The sequence below is a fragment of the Prionailurus viverrinus genome, chromosome A2 (assembly GCF_022837055.1).
Source record: "Prionailurus viverrinus isolate Anna chromosome A2, UM_Priviv_1.0, whole genome shotgun sequence".
Classification (NCBI taxonomy): domain Eukaryota; kingdom Metazoa; phylum Chordata; class Mammalia; order Carnivora; family Felidae; genus Prionailurus; species Prionailurus viverrinus.
This window is the reverse complement of record NC_062562.1, coordinates 114,543,059-114,557,831: the sequence shown is the minus strand read 5'-3', so window position 1 is coordinate 114,557,831 and position 14,773 is coordinate 114,543,059. Positions and strand designations below refer to the sequence as shown.

At 39.4% G+C, this 14,773-nt stretch overlaps 1 protein-coding gene across 2 annotated transcripts in view; it reads right to left on the bottom strand.

The window, feature by feature from the left end:
* Positions 1-14,773, bottom strand: part of DNAH11 (dynein axonemal heavy chain 11) — a 355,616-nt gene that overhangs the window by 173,686 nt on the left and 167,157 nt on the right. For both annotated transcript variants that reach the window (XM_047849106.1, XM_047849105.1), the window contains exons 38-42: positions 13,061-13,255; positions 11,845-11,922; positions 9,785-9,917; positions 7,394-7,521; positions 5,840-5,988 (exon numbers count right to left, since the gene is read on the bottom strand). In XM_047849106.1, coding sequence (XP_047705062.1) covers positions 5,840-5,988; positions 7,394-7,521; positions 9,785-9,917; positions 11,845-11,922; positions 13,061-13,255 — 683 coding nt within the window. The remainder of the gene's footprint in view (positions 1-5,839; positions 5,989-7,393; positions 7,522-9,784; positions 9,918-11,844; positions 11,923-13,060; positions 13,256-14,773) is intronic.

Here is a 14,773-nt window from a genome sequence, read left to right as displayed (position 1 = left end):
ATTGAAAAATAGTGAATTTAGAGGCAGGCACTATTATCTTTGGCAACGGAAAAAACTGAAGATACAGATCTTTGTTGACAATTCTTTCCACTTTATTTCATTAAAACGTTCCTTATGGTTTTTAAAAGATGCTATGCATTTGAAGATGACCAAATGACTTACTGCTATTATGACATACAATTGAAAATGACATATGAAAAGAACAGGTTTATTTCTTACCTACATAAGAGATCATTGGTGCCCCTGCCTCAGGAAGAAGCCACACTGTGATGCCTTAATGCATCACCTTCATGTCAATATCCAGGTCCCAAAGAGAATCTTTACTTTGTGCTCATTTGTAAATGTGTTCCATATCATCAACTGTGTTGCCCTTCCCTTCTCCAGAAGTGCCATTCATATACCCCATCAAGTCTAAAACCCTCTAGTTTGGAAACCGCCCAGATATACTAGGTTACTCATTAGTCTGGGAATGGAATAGTGTCATGTAGGAGAGGTGGAACTCATAGGAGCTCTCTCTATAACATGCCCCCCATCAGCAAGCTGCAGGTTGCTCTATCATTCACCGTGGCCTGGATAATTGGCAGGGGTTAGGATGTGTTGACTGGCATTGTATGTCAATGATTTCTGCATCGATATGTTCACAAATACATATAGTATGCAAAGATGGAGGACGGGATTTCCGGGGTAGAAGACAGTGAGCTCAGCCAATGCAGGAGAGACTGATGAGACAGACAAAGTCCAAAAAACTAACACAAATGCAAGTAATAAAGGAGTAAGTGTGATCTAAACATGTGGCTCCCAAAACTTACCTTCCAGTAATCTCTTGGTATCAGACAAAATTCCAGAGATATTCTGACCTTTTCCTATCATCCTCTTTAAGGTAATACGTAGTTTGGTAGATCTTATTTTCAATTATGTTTGCTTAAATAATTTTAAGTTAAGCAACTTAAAGAATTATGAATGAATTTAAATAAGTCACTGCCTGTTTGCTTTTCCTTTTCTACACATTAATCCCTTTCTAACTGGAAAAAAAATCTTGCTCATAGTTTCTAGAAATTTTCTTCCAATTCCTGTTCTTTCTCGATTTCTCAAGATCTCAACAGACATATATGAACTGTCCAGTATTTGTCTAGTAGACTTAAGACTCGGAAGTAAAGTAAAATAGTATTTGATTTCTATAGCCAATCACATGGTGATGTGATTTTAAGGTTATTTGTTATCTGACATGGTATGTTCCATGTCTGTTAAGTGTGGATATAAAATTATTTTTTAGAATAGTTCAGAGAATTTAAACAAAGATATCTAAGAAGACTACCTGATACTGGCACTAACTTTAGGTCTTAAATGGAATCCCAGAAAGGTATTATCAACAAAATATTTTACCATCTCTTCTATCCACAGTAACCTAGCATTTCCCACAATAAGAATTAAAGAAATATATTTCCAATTGTGCTCACCCAAAAAGCCTAAAAGCAATGACCTATCAGTAGCAATGAGTACACTAAACATCCCTATACTGGATTCTAAGTACTATTCCTTATACAAAAGGTGGTTTCCTCTGGCTCCCTGGAGAAATCACTGAATCCAGCGAGGGTGAATGAAGAATGAAATGAGTCAGAAGCATTTTGGTTAGCCAGAAAGCCAAGCACTCAAAGATCTACAACGACAGGTGAAAAAGAACATGTAAGGGGCTGGCCGGAAGGGGCTCTTGATGGCAAATTTGAGACAAAGTGAGCATCTAGCCAGGAAAATGATGGTAATGAATTATAACCCACTGAACTAAAAGAAACCATGAACAGAAAATGATACCTATGAAAAAACAAAGAAGGAGAGATAAAGTGAGAGAGAAAAAGAAAGGAAGGGAGAGAGGAGTGGAAGGGAGGAATTTAAGAGGAAAGAAGAGGAGGAATTCTTTATAGGAAAATGTCACTTCATATATATAAATACAATGAATGAATTAGGAAGTCACCACTTTGCAACCACCAATGTGTCACTCTTACAGGCATCTGGCTTGTTTCCCTGAAAACTGTAAGTATCATGAAAGAAAAGGTGGGGGGGGGGATATTCTACATCAAGAGAGAAAATACAGACAAGTAAATGCAATGCATGATGATCTTTGTTTTGATACTAGATTTAAAAAAAAAACCTACAGAAGAAATGTCTTAGTTAACTGAGAAAATGTGAAGAATTTGTCTTTATGGGGCCTCTGGGTGGCTCTCAGTCAGTTAAGTGTCTGACCTCTGCTCAGGTCATGATCCTGTGGTTCGTGAGTTCGAGCCCCATATCAGGCTCTCTGCTATCAGCACAAAGCCTGCTTCAGATCCTCTGTCTCCCCCTCTCTCTGCTCCTTCTCCACTCGCACTCTCTCTCAAACATTAAGAAGAATTTTTAAAAAGAAATATTATGCTTTATTAAATACCACATCAAGGAAAATTTTCTTAGGCATGTTAATTGTACTGCGTTCATGTAGGTGAATATCCTACATGGGGATAATCAAGTACTCAGTGGTGAGGGGGCGTAATGTCTCCAACTTACTTCCAGATAATTTAGCAGAAGTAAACCTAAGTAAAAAATATATGTGTGTCTATGCCTATGAGAGAGTGTACATCCAGAGAGAAAGTAAATACAGTAAAATGGTAACAATTGTTAACTGTAGGGGAAAAAAGGATACAGTGGACTACCACCATTTCAAATTTTCTATAATTTCAAATACTTTCAAATTAAAAGTTGGGGGTGTGGGGAAGAGACCTAAGACATCGGTTTGGAAAACTGGGTTAATAATTCTATTTCAGAAGGTAATTAAGGATTAAATGAGTCAATACGTGCAAAGGTATGATACTATTATCCCATAAAAGTAATGACGTATGCAATAAATATGGTGTAAAAGTATATCCCCCAATCTGAAAAACCCATTTTTTTGTAGTTCATTTAAAGTTTCTGGTGGTAGATGGTAAAAATGTAAAAATATCCTTTAGAGAAGATTCCCATCATTTTGGATAATGGCTCTGTGGTCACACACATGAAAATTAAAACTTACCCACTGATCTTGGATAAAACAAAGAAAAAAAAACCTCAGTAAAAATAAAATCTAATGGTGAAGAAAGAGTTGTTTAACTTTCTTAGGAATGCAAATCGGGTGCCTTTTTTAATCAAGTAAGACTCTTTGACTTACTAGATAAAAGTCTTTCTTGAAAAGGGCTTTACACAGCTTTCATTAGCACGAATCTCTATGCGATGCTACTGAGCCTAAACTACATAGACCTTGAGAATCATGAGGTTCATGACTGAAATCAGACCACATCCAGAGGGGGTCCCCTGAAGGAAATGGGGTGTGAGGAATGCCTCTGCAGTGTTTATGGGGGAGTCAAGGGCTAACATAGATGCTCTGTTAGCCAGCCCCCAAACCCACAAAAACATCCTAGGACACAGTCTGAATCCTACCTGGGAAAAGAATCTATCATCAGTTCAAGAACTCTCCACCTTAGACTTTTAAAAATCACTCCTTTCCCCAGATAAATCCAATAAAACACTGTTGGACACAAAAACCTGGGCATGGCTCTACTTTGCTGTGGAGTCAAGGGATGAGACCTTTGGTGAACAAATCAGTACCCAGAAAAAGCAGCCTGGAGAAGCACGTCAGCCAAGCACGTGGCAGGAAACAGATGTCATCCTGACATCAGGATAACAGGGAAGGATTGCCAGGAGGACTACTGGCAAAGGTGTGGGCACGGAGCAGGGAAACCGGAGGGGAAAGTTTTGTGCCATGGGTAATAACCGAGGAGCGATTATTGCACCTGTGCCTGCAGGGACAAGGACACAAGGGACTACCAGAATGTGGAAGGGACAAATCTTATAGAAAGATTTTAGAGGAGGGGTGACCTGCAGTTGAGGGACACAGCCATCCTGATGTGACACCGCATGGAAAGAGCCAAGGAAGTAAATAGGCTGACCTCACTCTCCTCTCTCCCTCTCATTCCCTGACAGGGCTTCTCATGGGCCAAACCAACCAGGAGCCAGAGGGCAAGGAGCCCATTGAAGTGGCCCATACAGGACAGCCTGTGGGGGCCAGGGCAGGGGGGAGGGGTGGACACAAGATTCTGACACCAGTAGCCCTCAAGCACGTGTTCACGTGCGGAGGTCAAACACTCTTTCCACACCTCACAGAGGGAATGCCAGAGGTGCAACACGTGCCGCCCAGGATGAATTATGCCAAGTGTAAGCATTCAAGAGCAGCAAGTGGGCACAATTTGTTCTCCATCAAAGAATTACCACCGTTCAGGTATGGATATCATATGTCTCAGTATGAACACACAAGTTTATACATTAATGTATTTACAGAAAATGCTATATCTATATCTTCGTTCTCCATATGAACTATTATTATTATTCACTTATTCAACAAATACTGGGTTCTTAACACGTACAAGGTGTGAACAGGGTAATGTCCAACTAAAAATGACAAATCCATACAGGTGTTAATTTCATTATTTTTATTTAAAAAGTGTTTTTAATTTTTTTTTATTTTTGAAACATAAAGTGAGCAGGGGAGGGCCAGAGAGAGAGGGGGCAGAAAATCCTAAGCAGGCTCCGCACTGTCAGCATAGAGCCCTACATGGGGCTCAAACTCACAACTTATGGTGAGATCATAACATGAGTCGAAGTCAGATGCTCAACTAAGTCACCCAGGCACTCCTTTCATTATCTTCAAATTAGCCTACTTAATTAGCTTTAAATTTATTTGCTAATACTTCCTTCAAATGATCAGATAAAATTTTAGTTTTTATAGCTAAGACTGAAAAAAGAAATATTCACAAGAATAAAAACAAAAGCAAACTAGATTTAAAAAAATAGGCAAAAGACTAAAATAAGCATTTTCCAGAGAAAATATGCAAATGGCCAATAAGCACATGAAAAGATGCTCAATAAGACTAATCATTAGGGAAATGTAAATCAAAGCCAGAGTGAAACACCATTTCACACCCATTAGGATGACTGTCATAAAAAAGAGAGAAAATTACAAGTGTTGGTAAGAATGTGTAGAAATTGGAACCCTTGTACACCGTTGGGAGGAATGTAAAATGGTGCAGCTAATGTGGAAAACAGTACAGTGGTTCCTCTAAAAATTAAAGGAGTGTTTAGGTGGCTCAGTCAATTAAGTGCCTGACCCTTGGTTTTGGCTCAGGTCATGATCTCGTAGTTTGTGGGCTTGGGATTTCTCTCTTCCTCCCTCTCTGTCCCTCCCTGGCTTGCTCTATCAAAAAATAAATAAACATTAAAAATTTAAGAAAGTTAAAATTAAAAACAGAATTACCATATGAACTGGAAATGCCACCTGTGGGAATGTATCCAAAGTAACTGGCAGCAGGGACTCAAAGGCCTATCTGTATACTCATAGTCACAAAAACTATTTTTGATAATCAAAAGGTAGAGGGAGCCCAAGTGTCTATCAACAGAAAGATGGATAAGAAAAATGTGGTATCTACATACAATGGAACATCATTCAGCCTTAAAAAAGAAGGAAATTCTGGAGCATGCTATACCATGGATGAACTTTGAAGGCATTATGCTAACTGAAGTAAGCCCATCACAAGAAGACAATTGCTGTATGATTCCATTTAGAAGAGGCATCTGGCATATACAGATTCGTAAAGATGGAAAAGAGAAAGGGACTGAGGACAGGGCATAGAGGAGAGTTCCTGTGTAATGGGTTCAGGGCTGCAGTTTGGGAAGATGAGAAAAGTTATGGAGAATGATGGTGGTGGTGGTTACCCGACAACACAAATGTATGTAATGCCACTAAGCTGTACACTTAAAAATGGTCAAAATGGTAAGTACTCACGGATTCCAGCCCAAATCTTGTGGGTTCACATATAGGATACCAGCTCTGGAAACAGTAGCTGGGGTTGCAGTCCTTAAGTGATGAATCTCGAAGAGCAGCCTCATGGAGGGAGTAAGGGCTATCCGCTCATTGCTGGCCAAGGTCAGCACCTGGACAGAACAGCACAGCATAAAAGAGGCCCTCGGTTGTTGAGGGGCAAAAGCAATGATGCTAACTCGCTATCACAACACAAGGTACTTCTCCCATGCCCCCATCCCCAGGAGAAGTGCCAAAAGTACTCCTCTGAGTTAGAAGTGCAGTCTGAGCGAAGATCTCACTTAATCCCAGAGGAGAGCTCACTGACCCTTGAGGAACAAACTCACCAACATGGACCCATTCAGGCCAACCTTTAAATAACTGTGGTAACAACTAAAGAGATGACATGTCTAAAGAGAAGACATTTGTTCTAAGGGTGGATCTACATGAAAAGGCCTGAATACCACAAAAAATAAACTTTCTTTAGAATCTGTAATGCCACAATTATCAAACGCCCTATGGAAACTCATGCAAGTATAAAGATCTCAGACCTATATTTTATGATGAAAAATGTCTTAATACAGAAAACAGTAATTACTGCTAATTTAAGGAGATGAGTCATTCTGTTCTGTAGCAAAGATGATTACCTTTTTCTTTCTCCTGATCCTAACCATAGACCTTGTGTTGCTTTAAGTGGCGTCTCATGGACCTGGACCATCACTGTTTCTGTTGGGAACACTGGGTCAGCCAGGGCAAAATGCTTAGAAACCCATTATACTCATTCTGTAGCCAGAGAACTACTTAATTTCAATAGCTACATTTCATCAATTCACACAGGGCACAGACTCATCCTTTTATTATCCAAGTATTCCATACTTAAAGATAAGGGAGGGGAAAGTGGGTGATGGGCACTGAGGAGGGCACCTGTTGGGATGAGCACTGAGTGTTGTATGGAAACCAATTTGACAATAAATTTCATATATTAAAAAAACAAAGATAAGATCTAATAATTTATGCCTGACTCTTAGAAAATGGCAAGGTATGTATGAACTAAGTTCTTAGATACATACCTAACTCTCTTTAAAGGTGGTTAAATCTGGGATGCCTGGGTGGCTCAGCTGGTTCAACATTCGACTTTGGCTTGAGTCAGGGTCTCCCAGTTTGGGACTTTGAGCCCAGCACGGGACTGTCTGCTGGTAGCTTAGAGCTCACTTCAGATCCTCCAAACCCCTGTCTCTCTACCCATCTCCTGCTTGTACTGTCAAGCACTCTCAAAAATAAATACACATTTTTTAAAAATTAAAAAAAAATAGAGGTGGTTAAATCCATACAGCAAGAAAAATGCACCCCCATCAATTCTTTAACAGTGAAATAAAGAGAATTACCAGCAAAGTGTCACTTTCATGGGCACAAAATAAATTTCATTCCTAAAGAATATCAGGCTTAATGATTAAAAACTAGTATTTAAATCAACAAGTGAACAAAACTCTTACTGCACTCCAGATGTGATGTTCAAGTTAGCATGGAGATATTACTCACCTTGTTATCATCCATGACAGTGTTTAGCGACTCAATCCACATGGGATCAATATCTCCATCCAGGACTATCCATTTTGGTCCATCACGTTTAAGATTCACTTGTTCTCGCAGAATAGATGAGAAGAGACCTATAAATTACAAGTAAGTGATCCTAATACATAATGGAGTTGAGGGCTGTTTATTTCTAAACTAAGTTACTATTATTTCTACAGGAAATTCTTTTAATAAGCAAATAAATTTGCTGTGAATTTGCTGCCTCCTTCTGATAAGTGTAATAAATACCTTTAGAGCTACACCGGGAATGCATACCAATGGGCAAGTTTCCCTTCCATGAGGATACACCTTAACTTCTCTGAGTTTCTCCCATGTGTCAAATAAAGATGACAGGAGCTTCCTTGAAGGACAGGTGTGGGGATTTATAGAGAGTAACACACACAACTCAAAACTTACACCAAATGAAGACATTATCTTTGTCCGTGTACATGTGTTCAGTATCCATTTTAGGCCAGACACTAGTTTATTTCACCTTTCTCCGTTTTTCTGTAACACTATTCATGAGATAGAATTTTGAAGCTAATTCAAAGGTGCTATACATTCTTTGAGAAATTTGGTTGTTGGCATATTACTTCACAAGATGAGAAGATGAAAGCGTTTTATTTAAAAAAAATTTATTTAATGTTTATTTATTTTTGAGACAGAGAGAGACAGAGCATGAATGGGAAAGGGTCAGAGAGAGAGAGGGAGACACAGAGTCTGAAGTAGGTTCTAGGCTCTGAGCTGTCAGCAGAGCCCGACGCGGGGTTTAAACCCACAGACTGTGAGATCATGACCTGAGCCAAAGTCAGAAGCTCAACCGACTGAGCCACCCAGGCACCCCAAGATTAAAGCATTTTAAGTCCATAGTCCTCTTTGCTATCACGACTTATGTAGGCATTGTGTGTGTTACATGATGTGTTTGATGGTTACTGCTTTTTCAAAACTCAAATATTTAATATGATAAGAACAATGGTTTCAATGCACATACGTGGATGGTTTTTTTTTGCTCTGTGAAATATTTTGTGCAAAAATAAATGACAGTATGTAGAACTACCACCACCACTCATTAAAACACAACAAAAAACCCCCAGCAACCTTTTCTAATGATCCCTGATTTGAATGACTTCCACAGGTTTTCAGCATAAACTAGTATTATTCCCTTCCTGCCACAGTCCTTGAAAAAAAAAAAAAGATAGAAAGGTTAGGAGTAAATTGTGACTGTCCCACAGATTTAGGAGAGTGTATACATGGTAAGAAAATGGAGAATGGCAAGGTGTGCTGCTATAGACAGGATTCTCAATGAAGTCTTTTCTGATGTGACATTTGACCAGATACTTCAATAACTTAAGGCATGCAAATTATCTGTAGTGTTGCAAATGATGGAAAGAGGAGTGCAGAGGCCCAACAATGGGAAGATGCTTGGCATGTTCAAGGAAGAACAAGGAGGCCAGAGTGTATAGATTATAACAGGTGGGAGAGCACAGAGCAGGAAATGAAATCAGAGATGGGGAAGGGGGATCTAATCACACAAGACCTTGTAAACCTTGGATAAGGGTTGGATTCTAAGGGAGATGGAACCCATTGAAAATTACAAGCAGGGAACTAATATTTTGAAGAGCGCCCTCTGTCTGCTGGATGGAAAATGAACTGCAGGGAGATGAGAGTTGGAGACTACTGAACCAATACAGGCAAGAGACAGTACAGGCTAATATGATAGCGGCAAAGGAGGAGAGCACTGGAATACAAACTGTATTTTAAAGGTAAAGCCTACACAATTTACTCTAAGGGTGAATATAGAGTATGAAAGGGAGAAAGGACTCAAAGTATTCATTTAGTATGAATGCCAAGATTAGTGCATTTATATTGAACTGGGAAGTAACAACAGATTTTAACAAAAGGATCTGCCTGTTTGCAAAAACTTTTAGGACAACAAACATGTCCCATTAGTTTTTGTCCCTGGAGCCTAAAATAGTGCCTGCCTGAAACTCAGGGTCTTGGATCAGATCCTTCATAAAAGTCTCGTGAAGTGTTCATGTTGACTTCTTCCCTGGTTTACAGGGAGCCCTGACATAATTGACATGGGATAAAATACACAGTTCTGTGCGCAAACTCGCTGAATGCAAATCAACCACTTATTCAAATCTAGTTTTAATTTACTGGTTATAAATGCTCTTATGAGCTGCTACATTTCCAATAATGCCAACACATACACAATAAATCTACAACTGTGACTGAAATTGGCTAGAGCTGAGAAATGGTTTTCTGGATGAGAAAAAAAAAAAAGAAAAGAAGAGAAAAGAAAAGAAAAAATAAGAAAGAAATTTTTAGCACTTGTAAAGCGGAAATACTACTTGCCATCTTTCCATTCTCGAGTAGCGTGATGTATGAAACCAAAGAGTTCATCTGTTGTCACAGCTTTGGGGTTTAAGTCATTCCAAGTAGGTTTTTGTTTCATGTTAACATATGTTCGGTTCAGTGTTCTCAAAATCTGAAGGGAGAAGGAAAAAAAGCTCAGAAAATTAATACTCCTGTAAGGCAAATGGAAAGCAAATGGTTTCTAAAGGATTTTCTTATTCATTTTACGTTCCTACATACTCTGCATGTAGTAAGTACGGGGAAAAATTTACATGTGCACATTTACATGTACAAAGTTAATCCTACAATCTCTTAGGACCTCTTCACCTGATTCTTTGAACCATGCGTACTAGAGGAAGTCACTGTATCATTTGAGGTTTTAAACCATGTGTGCAAATAAGTAAATAAGTGTTCCTGTTCATGTTATTAAAATCCACTCTGCTCTTATGTAGGATGCAAAAGAATCGCTTACAGGAGGTTAAGACACAGATGGCTGGACCCAACCCAGAGCTTCTAATATTCAGTAGGGCTAGGATGACTAAGAATTTGCATTTCTAATAACGTCCGAGGTGGGACCTGTGATGCTAGTCTGGGCGTGCTTGGACACCTAGTGACCCAGAGCAACAGTTCTCAGCGTCTCAGGAGACGCTCCAGACTTGACAAAGAGGGCATGCGACACAACAGAAGCCACGAACGCTGCTCAGTGTCCTATAATGAACACAAAGGACAGCCTCCGTGACAAAGAGCTATCCGACCCAAAGTGTCAACAGTGAATGAAGCTGAGAAACTCTGATCTAGATAATGGAGAAAAAGAAGCTTTGAGGATAAGAATTCACAGGACAGGTGCTTTCTCTATGTCAGTTTAATTAATTGACATATTCACCCAAATATGTGCCCCACCTACCCTCTTTGCTTTCTCTGAGAAGCTGTGGCTTTTATTTCAGATATTCCTCGTCCCGATCTACTCACAGGGGGTTGAAGGACTAATAAACAACTGCCAAATAGTTGGGAAGGGCAAGAGTTGCTAAGTAATGTGGCCTGAGCTTCCGTGTGCTGGTTCAATCAGCTTAAGTAAAGGTTGAATAGAACAGAACCAGTGAAGATGAGATGAAAGAAATTGAATGCTTTAGGAATATTAAGCTTATATTTTTAGAAACCATTAATCTACTGGAAATTATAGAATTTAATTTTATCCTTCCCTGAACCATGGCCCTCATCTGAAACTTACTCTAACAAAATAATTACAGGTCTACCAGTTATCTACTTTAATATTTCAATTATTACATTTTTCACAAGAAAAATCACAAAACTGTGCCTCCCTTTGCAATTGTTCCAGTTTGGGTTCCGATCTACATACTGGCAAGTTCTACACACACCCATGGTCTAAAACCTCATATGCCCACTCCACGATTATTTTTAGTCTTTGGCTACTAAATATGTTCATACCCAAGCACCCTGAATTAAAATGCACGCAATTCTGCATATAGTGTCTGCCAACCAAGAAAATAAGTACGTTGCCAGGATTGTCAGTGGGACCAAACAAAATCAAGCAGTGAAGTAAAAATGAGGATAATAATACCCAGCATATATCATCACGGTGCACAGTAAATCACATATAATGTACCTAGCATAGCACATAACGGGGACCCCCACAATGTGGGTTTGGCTGCCTCTCTGTCTTTTTGTTTTCTTTTGCCCCTATCGAGGGCTATATTTCTGAGCAAGTACTGAAGGAAAATATTTGGGTTTTTCGTAGTAATATGGGAATGAGTATCTAAAGCAACTTGGGAGAGATAAAAAAGTAGGTTTCATAAATATGGAAAGCCCCGTCTTCTCTCAGCTTTTCTATCTGAACAGAAGGTTCTATTTGTTACCTTCTCCCTGCCCCTAATATGAAAAAAAAATAGTGCAAATTGATGAAAAGGCAGTATTAGAGTCTCACATTCTACCTCAAAATTATGGAGGAATTCAATGAAGGGAACTCTTAGAGAGAATTAAAAATATGTCTGGCCAAAATCTGTTCCTTGTGTGGCTGAAAACCAGCAGGCAATTCACCATACCTCACTCTTTCCTGTGCCTGCATTTCCAACCACGAACACAGAGTGCCGCACGGTCAACAGTTCCTCAAGCTGGGCGACCTGCAGACCAAACAGGCAGTCATTGGTTCCTTTCATGAGTTGGTGATTTAAAAACAAAACAAAACACAAGAAACAAACAAACAAAAATCCCTACCCATTTTTGCTCAATTCTTTCCTTACAACCCAAGAAAGCTCCCACTTACAAAATGATGGTCCAGGAAAGTTAACATAGATGACAACCACAGCTTTTCCTGGATCTCCCCAAGAACAACATGAGAGTAAGAGTGAAGAAAAACCAGGACTCAGTGAGTCACTGATGCAGGCAGAAGTGAAGTACAGTCTAGTACTTTGGACGTGGTAGGAATTACTTACAAAATCAAGGAGTCTTCATGAAGTGTTGAACAAAAACCATACACGGCTAATCACCTACAAGTGAGTGATGGCTTATATCCTTTAAAATATCTAAAATAGATACTTTATGTGTATTTTAATGTCTGTGTATTTACTACACCCAAAGTGAGCATGCATATGCACAAGCCTTTGATAAGTCAGGTATCATATATGTTGACACTTTAGTCCCCATTAAAGGCACATACTAATGATTTACTTCCCATGTTCTCTAAGATGGAAAGAAAAGAGCAACGTTAATTTTTGATGCATGTCACCAAGAGCAACCAAGAAATTTTATCAACTAATGAGAAGTAGGCTTACATTTAAAACCATGACTTAAGAAAGGACCAAGCACCATGGTGCTTAACCAAGCATGTAGGTGGCTCAGTCAGTTAAGCGTCTGTCTCTTGGTTTCGGCTCAAATCACGATCTTACACTTCGTGAGTTCAAGCCCTCCATGGGGCTCTGCACTGGCAGCACAGAGCCTTCTTGGGATTCTCTTTCCCTCTCTGTCCGCCCCTCCCCGATTCATGCTCTCTCTCTCTCTCTCTCAAAATAAATAAAGTAAAAAAAATAAATAAAAAATAAAACCAGGACCCAATCATATGTTCCTTCTCACAGAATGTAACTACAAAATAATTATTTATAATTACTGGAGTAAAGCAGGTCCTATTAGAATGCTTTAAAGAATATATTATGTAAAAGTCAGTGTAATACGTGAGTTAATGTTTTGGCTAACGATACTTAAATACAGTAAGTCTCACTGCAAATGTCATGGGCTGCTGTGAAATGCACATGCGCCATTTACTTTAAGGATGAAGCTCTCCTCAGGCTGCAGGTGAAGCTCCAGGGTAGACTGCCTGACAATCTGTTCAAAGTGTGGTGCTCTCCGCCGAGGTACGTCCAGGGCTGGAAACAGGTCACCAACCAGGCCCAAAAACACGGGGATGTCGTCTGTCACTATTTTAGGCATATTGAAGTCCCTTAATGCTCTCATGAGTACCTAGGAAGAAAACACTGTATTTAAATGGCCAATACAAGGTGTACCAGACATCTTCAAAACTAAAAATGCTGTTTTTTTATTATTTAAAAAAAATTTGTTTTTAATATTTATTTATTTTTGAGGGAGAGAGAGAGAGAGTGTGAGTGGGAAAGGGGCAAAGAGAGAGGAGACACAGAATATGAAGCAGGCTCCAGGCTCCACGCTGTCAGCATAGAGCCCAATGTGGGGCTTGAACCCACAAACTGTGAGATCATGACCCGAGCCAAAGTTGAATGCTTAACCGACTGAGCCACCCAGGCACCCCTAAAAATGCTGTTTTTAAGTCTTGCCTCTAAAGCAAGGCTTTAGGCATGGGATATGGATACTGGTCTCTGTTAGGTTGGCATTCTATGTACGGGGAGGCTAAATGCGTAGAAGTGCACAGAGCAGCACAGGAGAAGTCTCTGCTGGTATCACAAACTTCAGACTCAGGTCGACGAGGAGGCCCTGTTCCTACAACAATCTGCTCTGATCTTGACAAAGGGTCTGAGGCCCTTCTCTCCTTAATCCTCAAACTCCAGGATATAAATGAACTAGGCCCATCAGATCATTTTGTTCAAGAGAATCTCTAAGAACTTCGGAATAATAAATGTAACCATTTTTAGTTTGGGTATTTGTTGTGTATTGGCTGAAAACTGAAGAAGGCTTTAGATTTTAAAAGCAGTAACTTGAACATCAGGATTTTTACAGAAAGACGTAAGCGATCCAACAACAACAACAAAAGAAAAATCCAAGAAAATCTCGGTCCAATCATGAATTATGACTGAGAGGAAAAGAAAGTATTACAGAAGTAGAAAATCACGTAAGCATCCTTTAATGTGAAAAGAAATTCATCGATTTGTTTTCTTCAACTTCTCAAGCCATACGAAATATACACATAGTGATGTATATCCACTGTTCTCACTATTTAGTAAAGAAAAAACTCTTAAAAAATTTAGAGGAAAAAGAAGAAGAGAAAAAGTCCCCAGCAGGGATAGAACATTCACCCAGCAGCTGTGAATAACCACCTGAGCATTGCATTTCACTGGTGTCAGGTGATCGTTCTTCCTGTTTGTTCTATGCTCATTTTCCAGGTTCCATTAGATTATGTTTTCACTGACATTTCAGGATTATTATCCCAACTCAATTAATCAGATTTTCTGAATGTTCCTCAGAGGAAATCAACCAGTGATTACTGATTTGATTATGACTGCCAAAATATTTTTTGTAGCTGTTATTTCAAAAGCACTTACAAAATCACATTTTCTTTCCTGTATTCATATCCTTATACTCAAGAATACTTATCTTTCATGATGTAAGCAATGCCAGTCCTCAAAATATTCTATGTGGAAAAGAGAGATCATACTTTTTAAAAGTTGCTCTGTACTGGGGCGCCGGGGTGGCTCAGTTGGTTAAACGTTCAACACTTGGGGTCGGCTCAGAGCATGATCTCATGGTTTTGGGAGTTCAAGGCCCAGGCTGGGCTCTGCACTGGCAGTG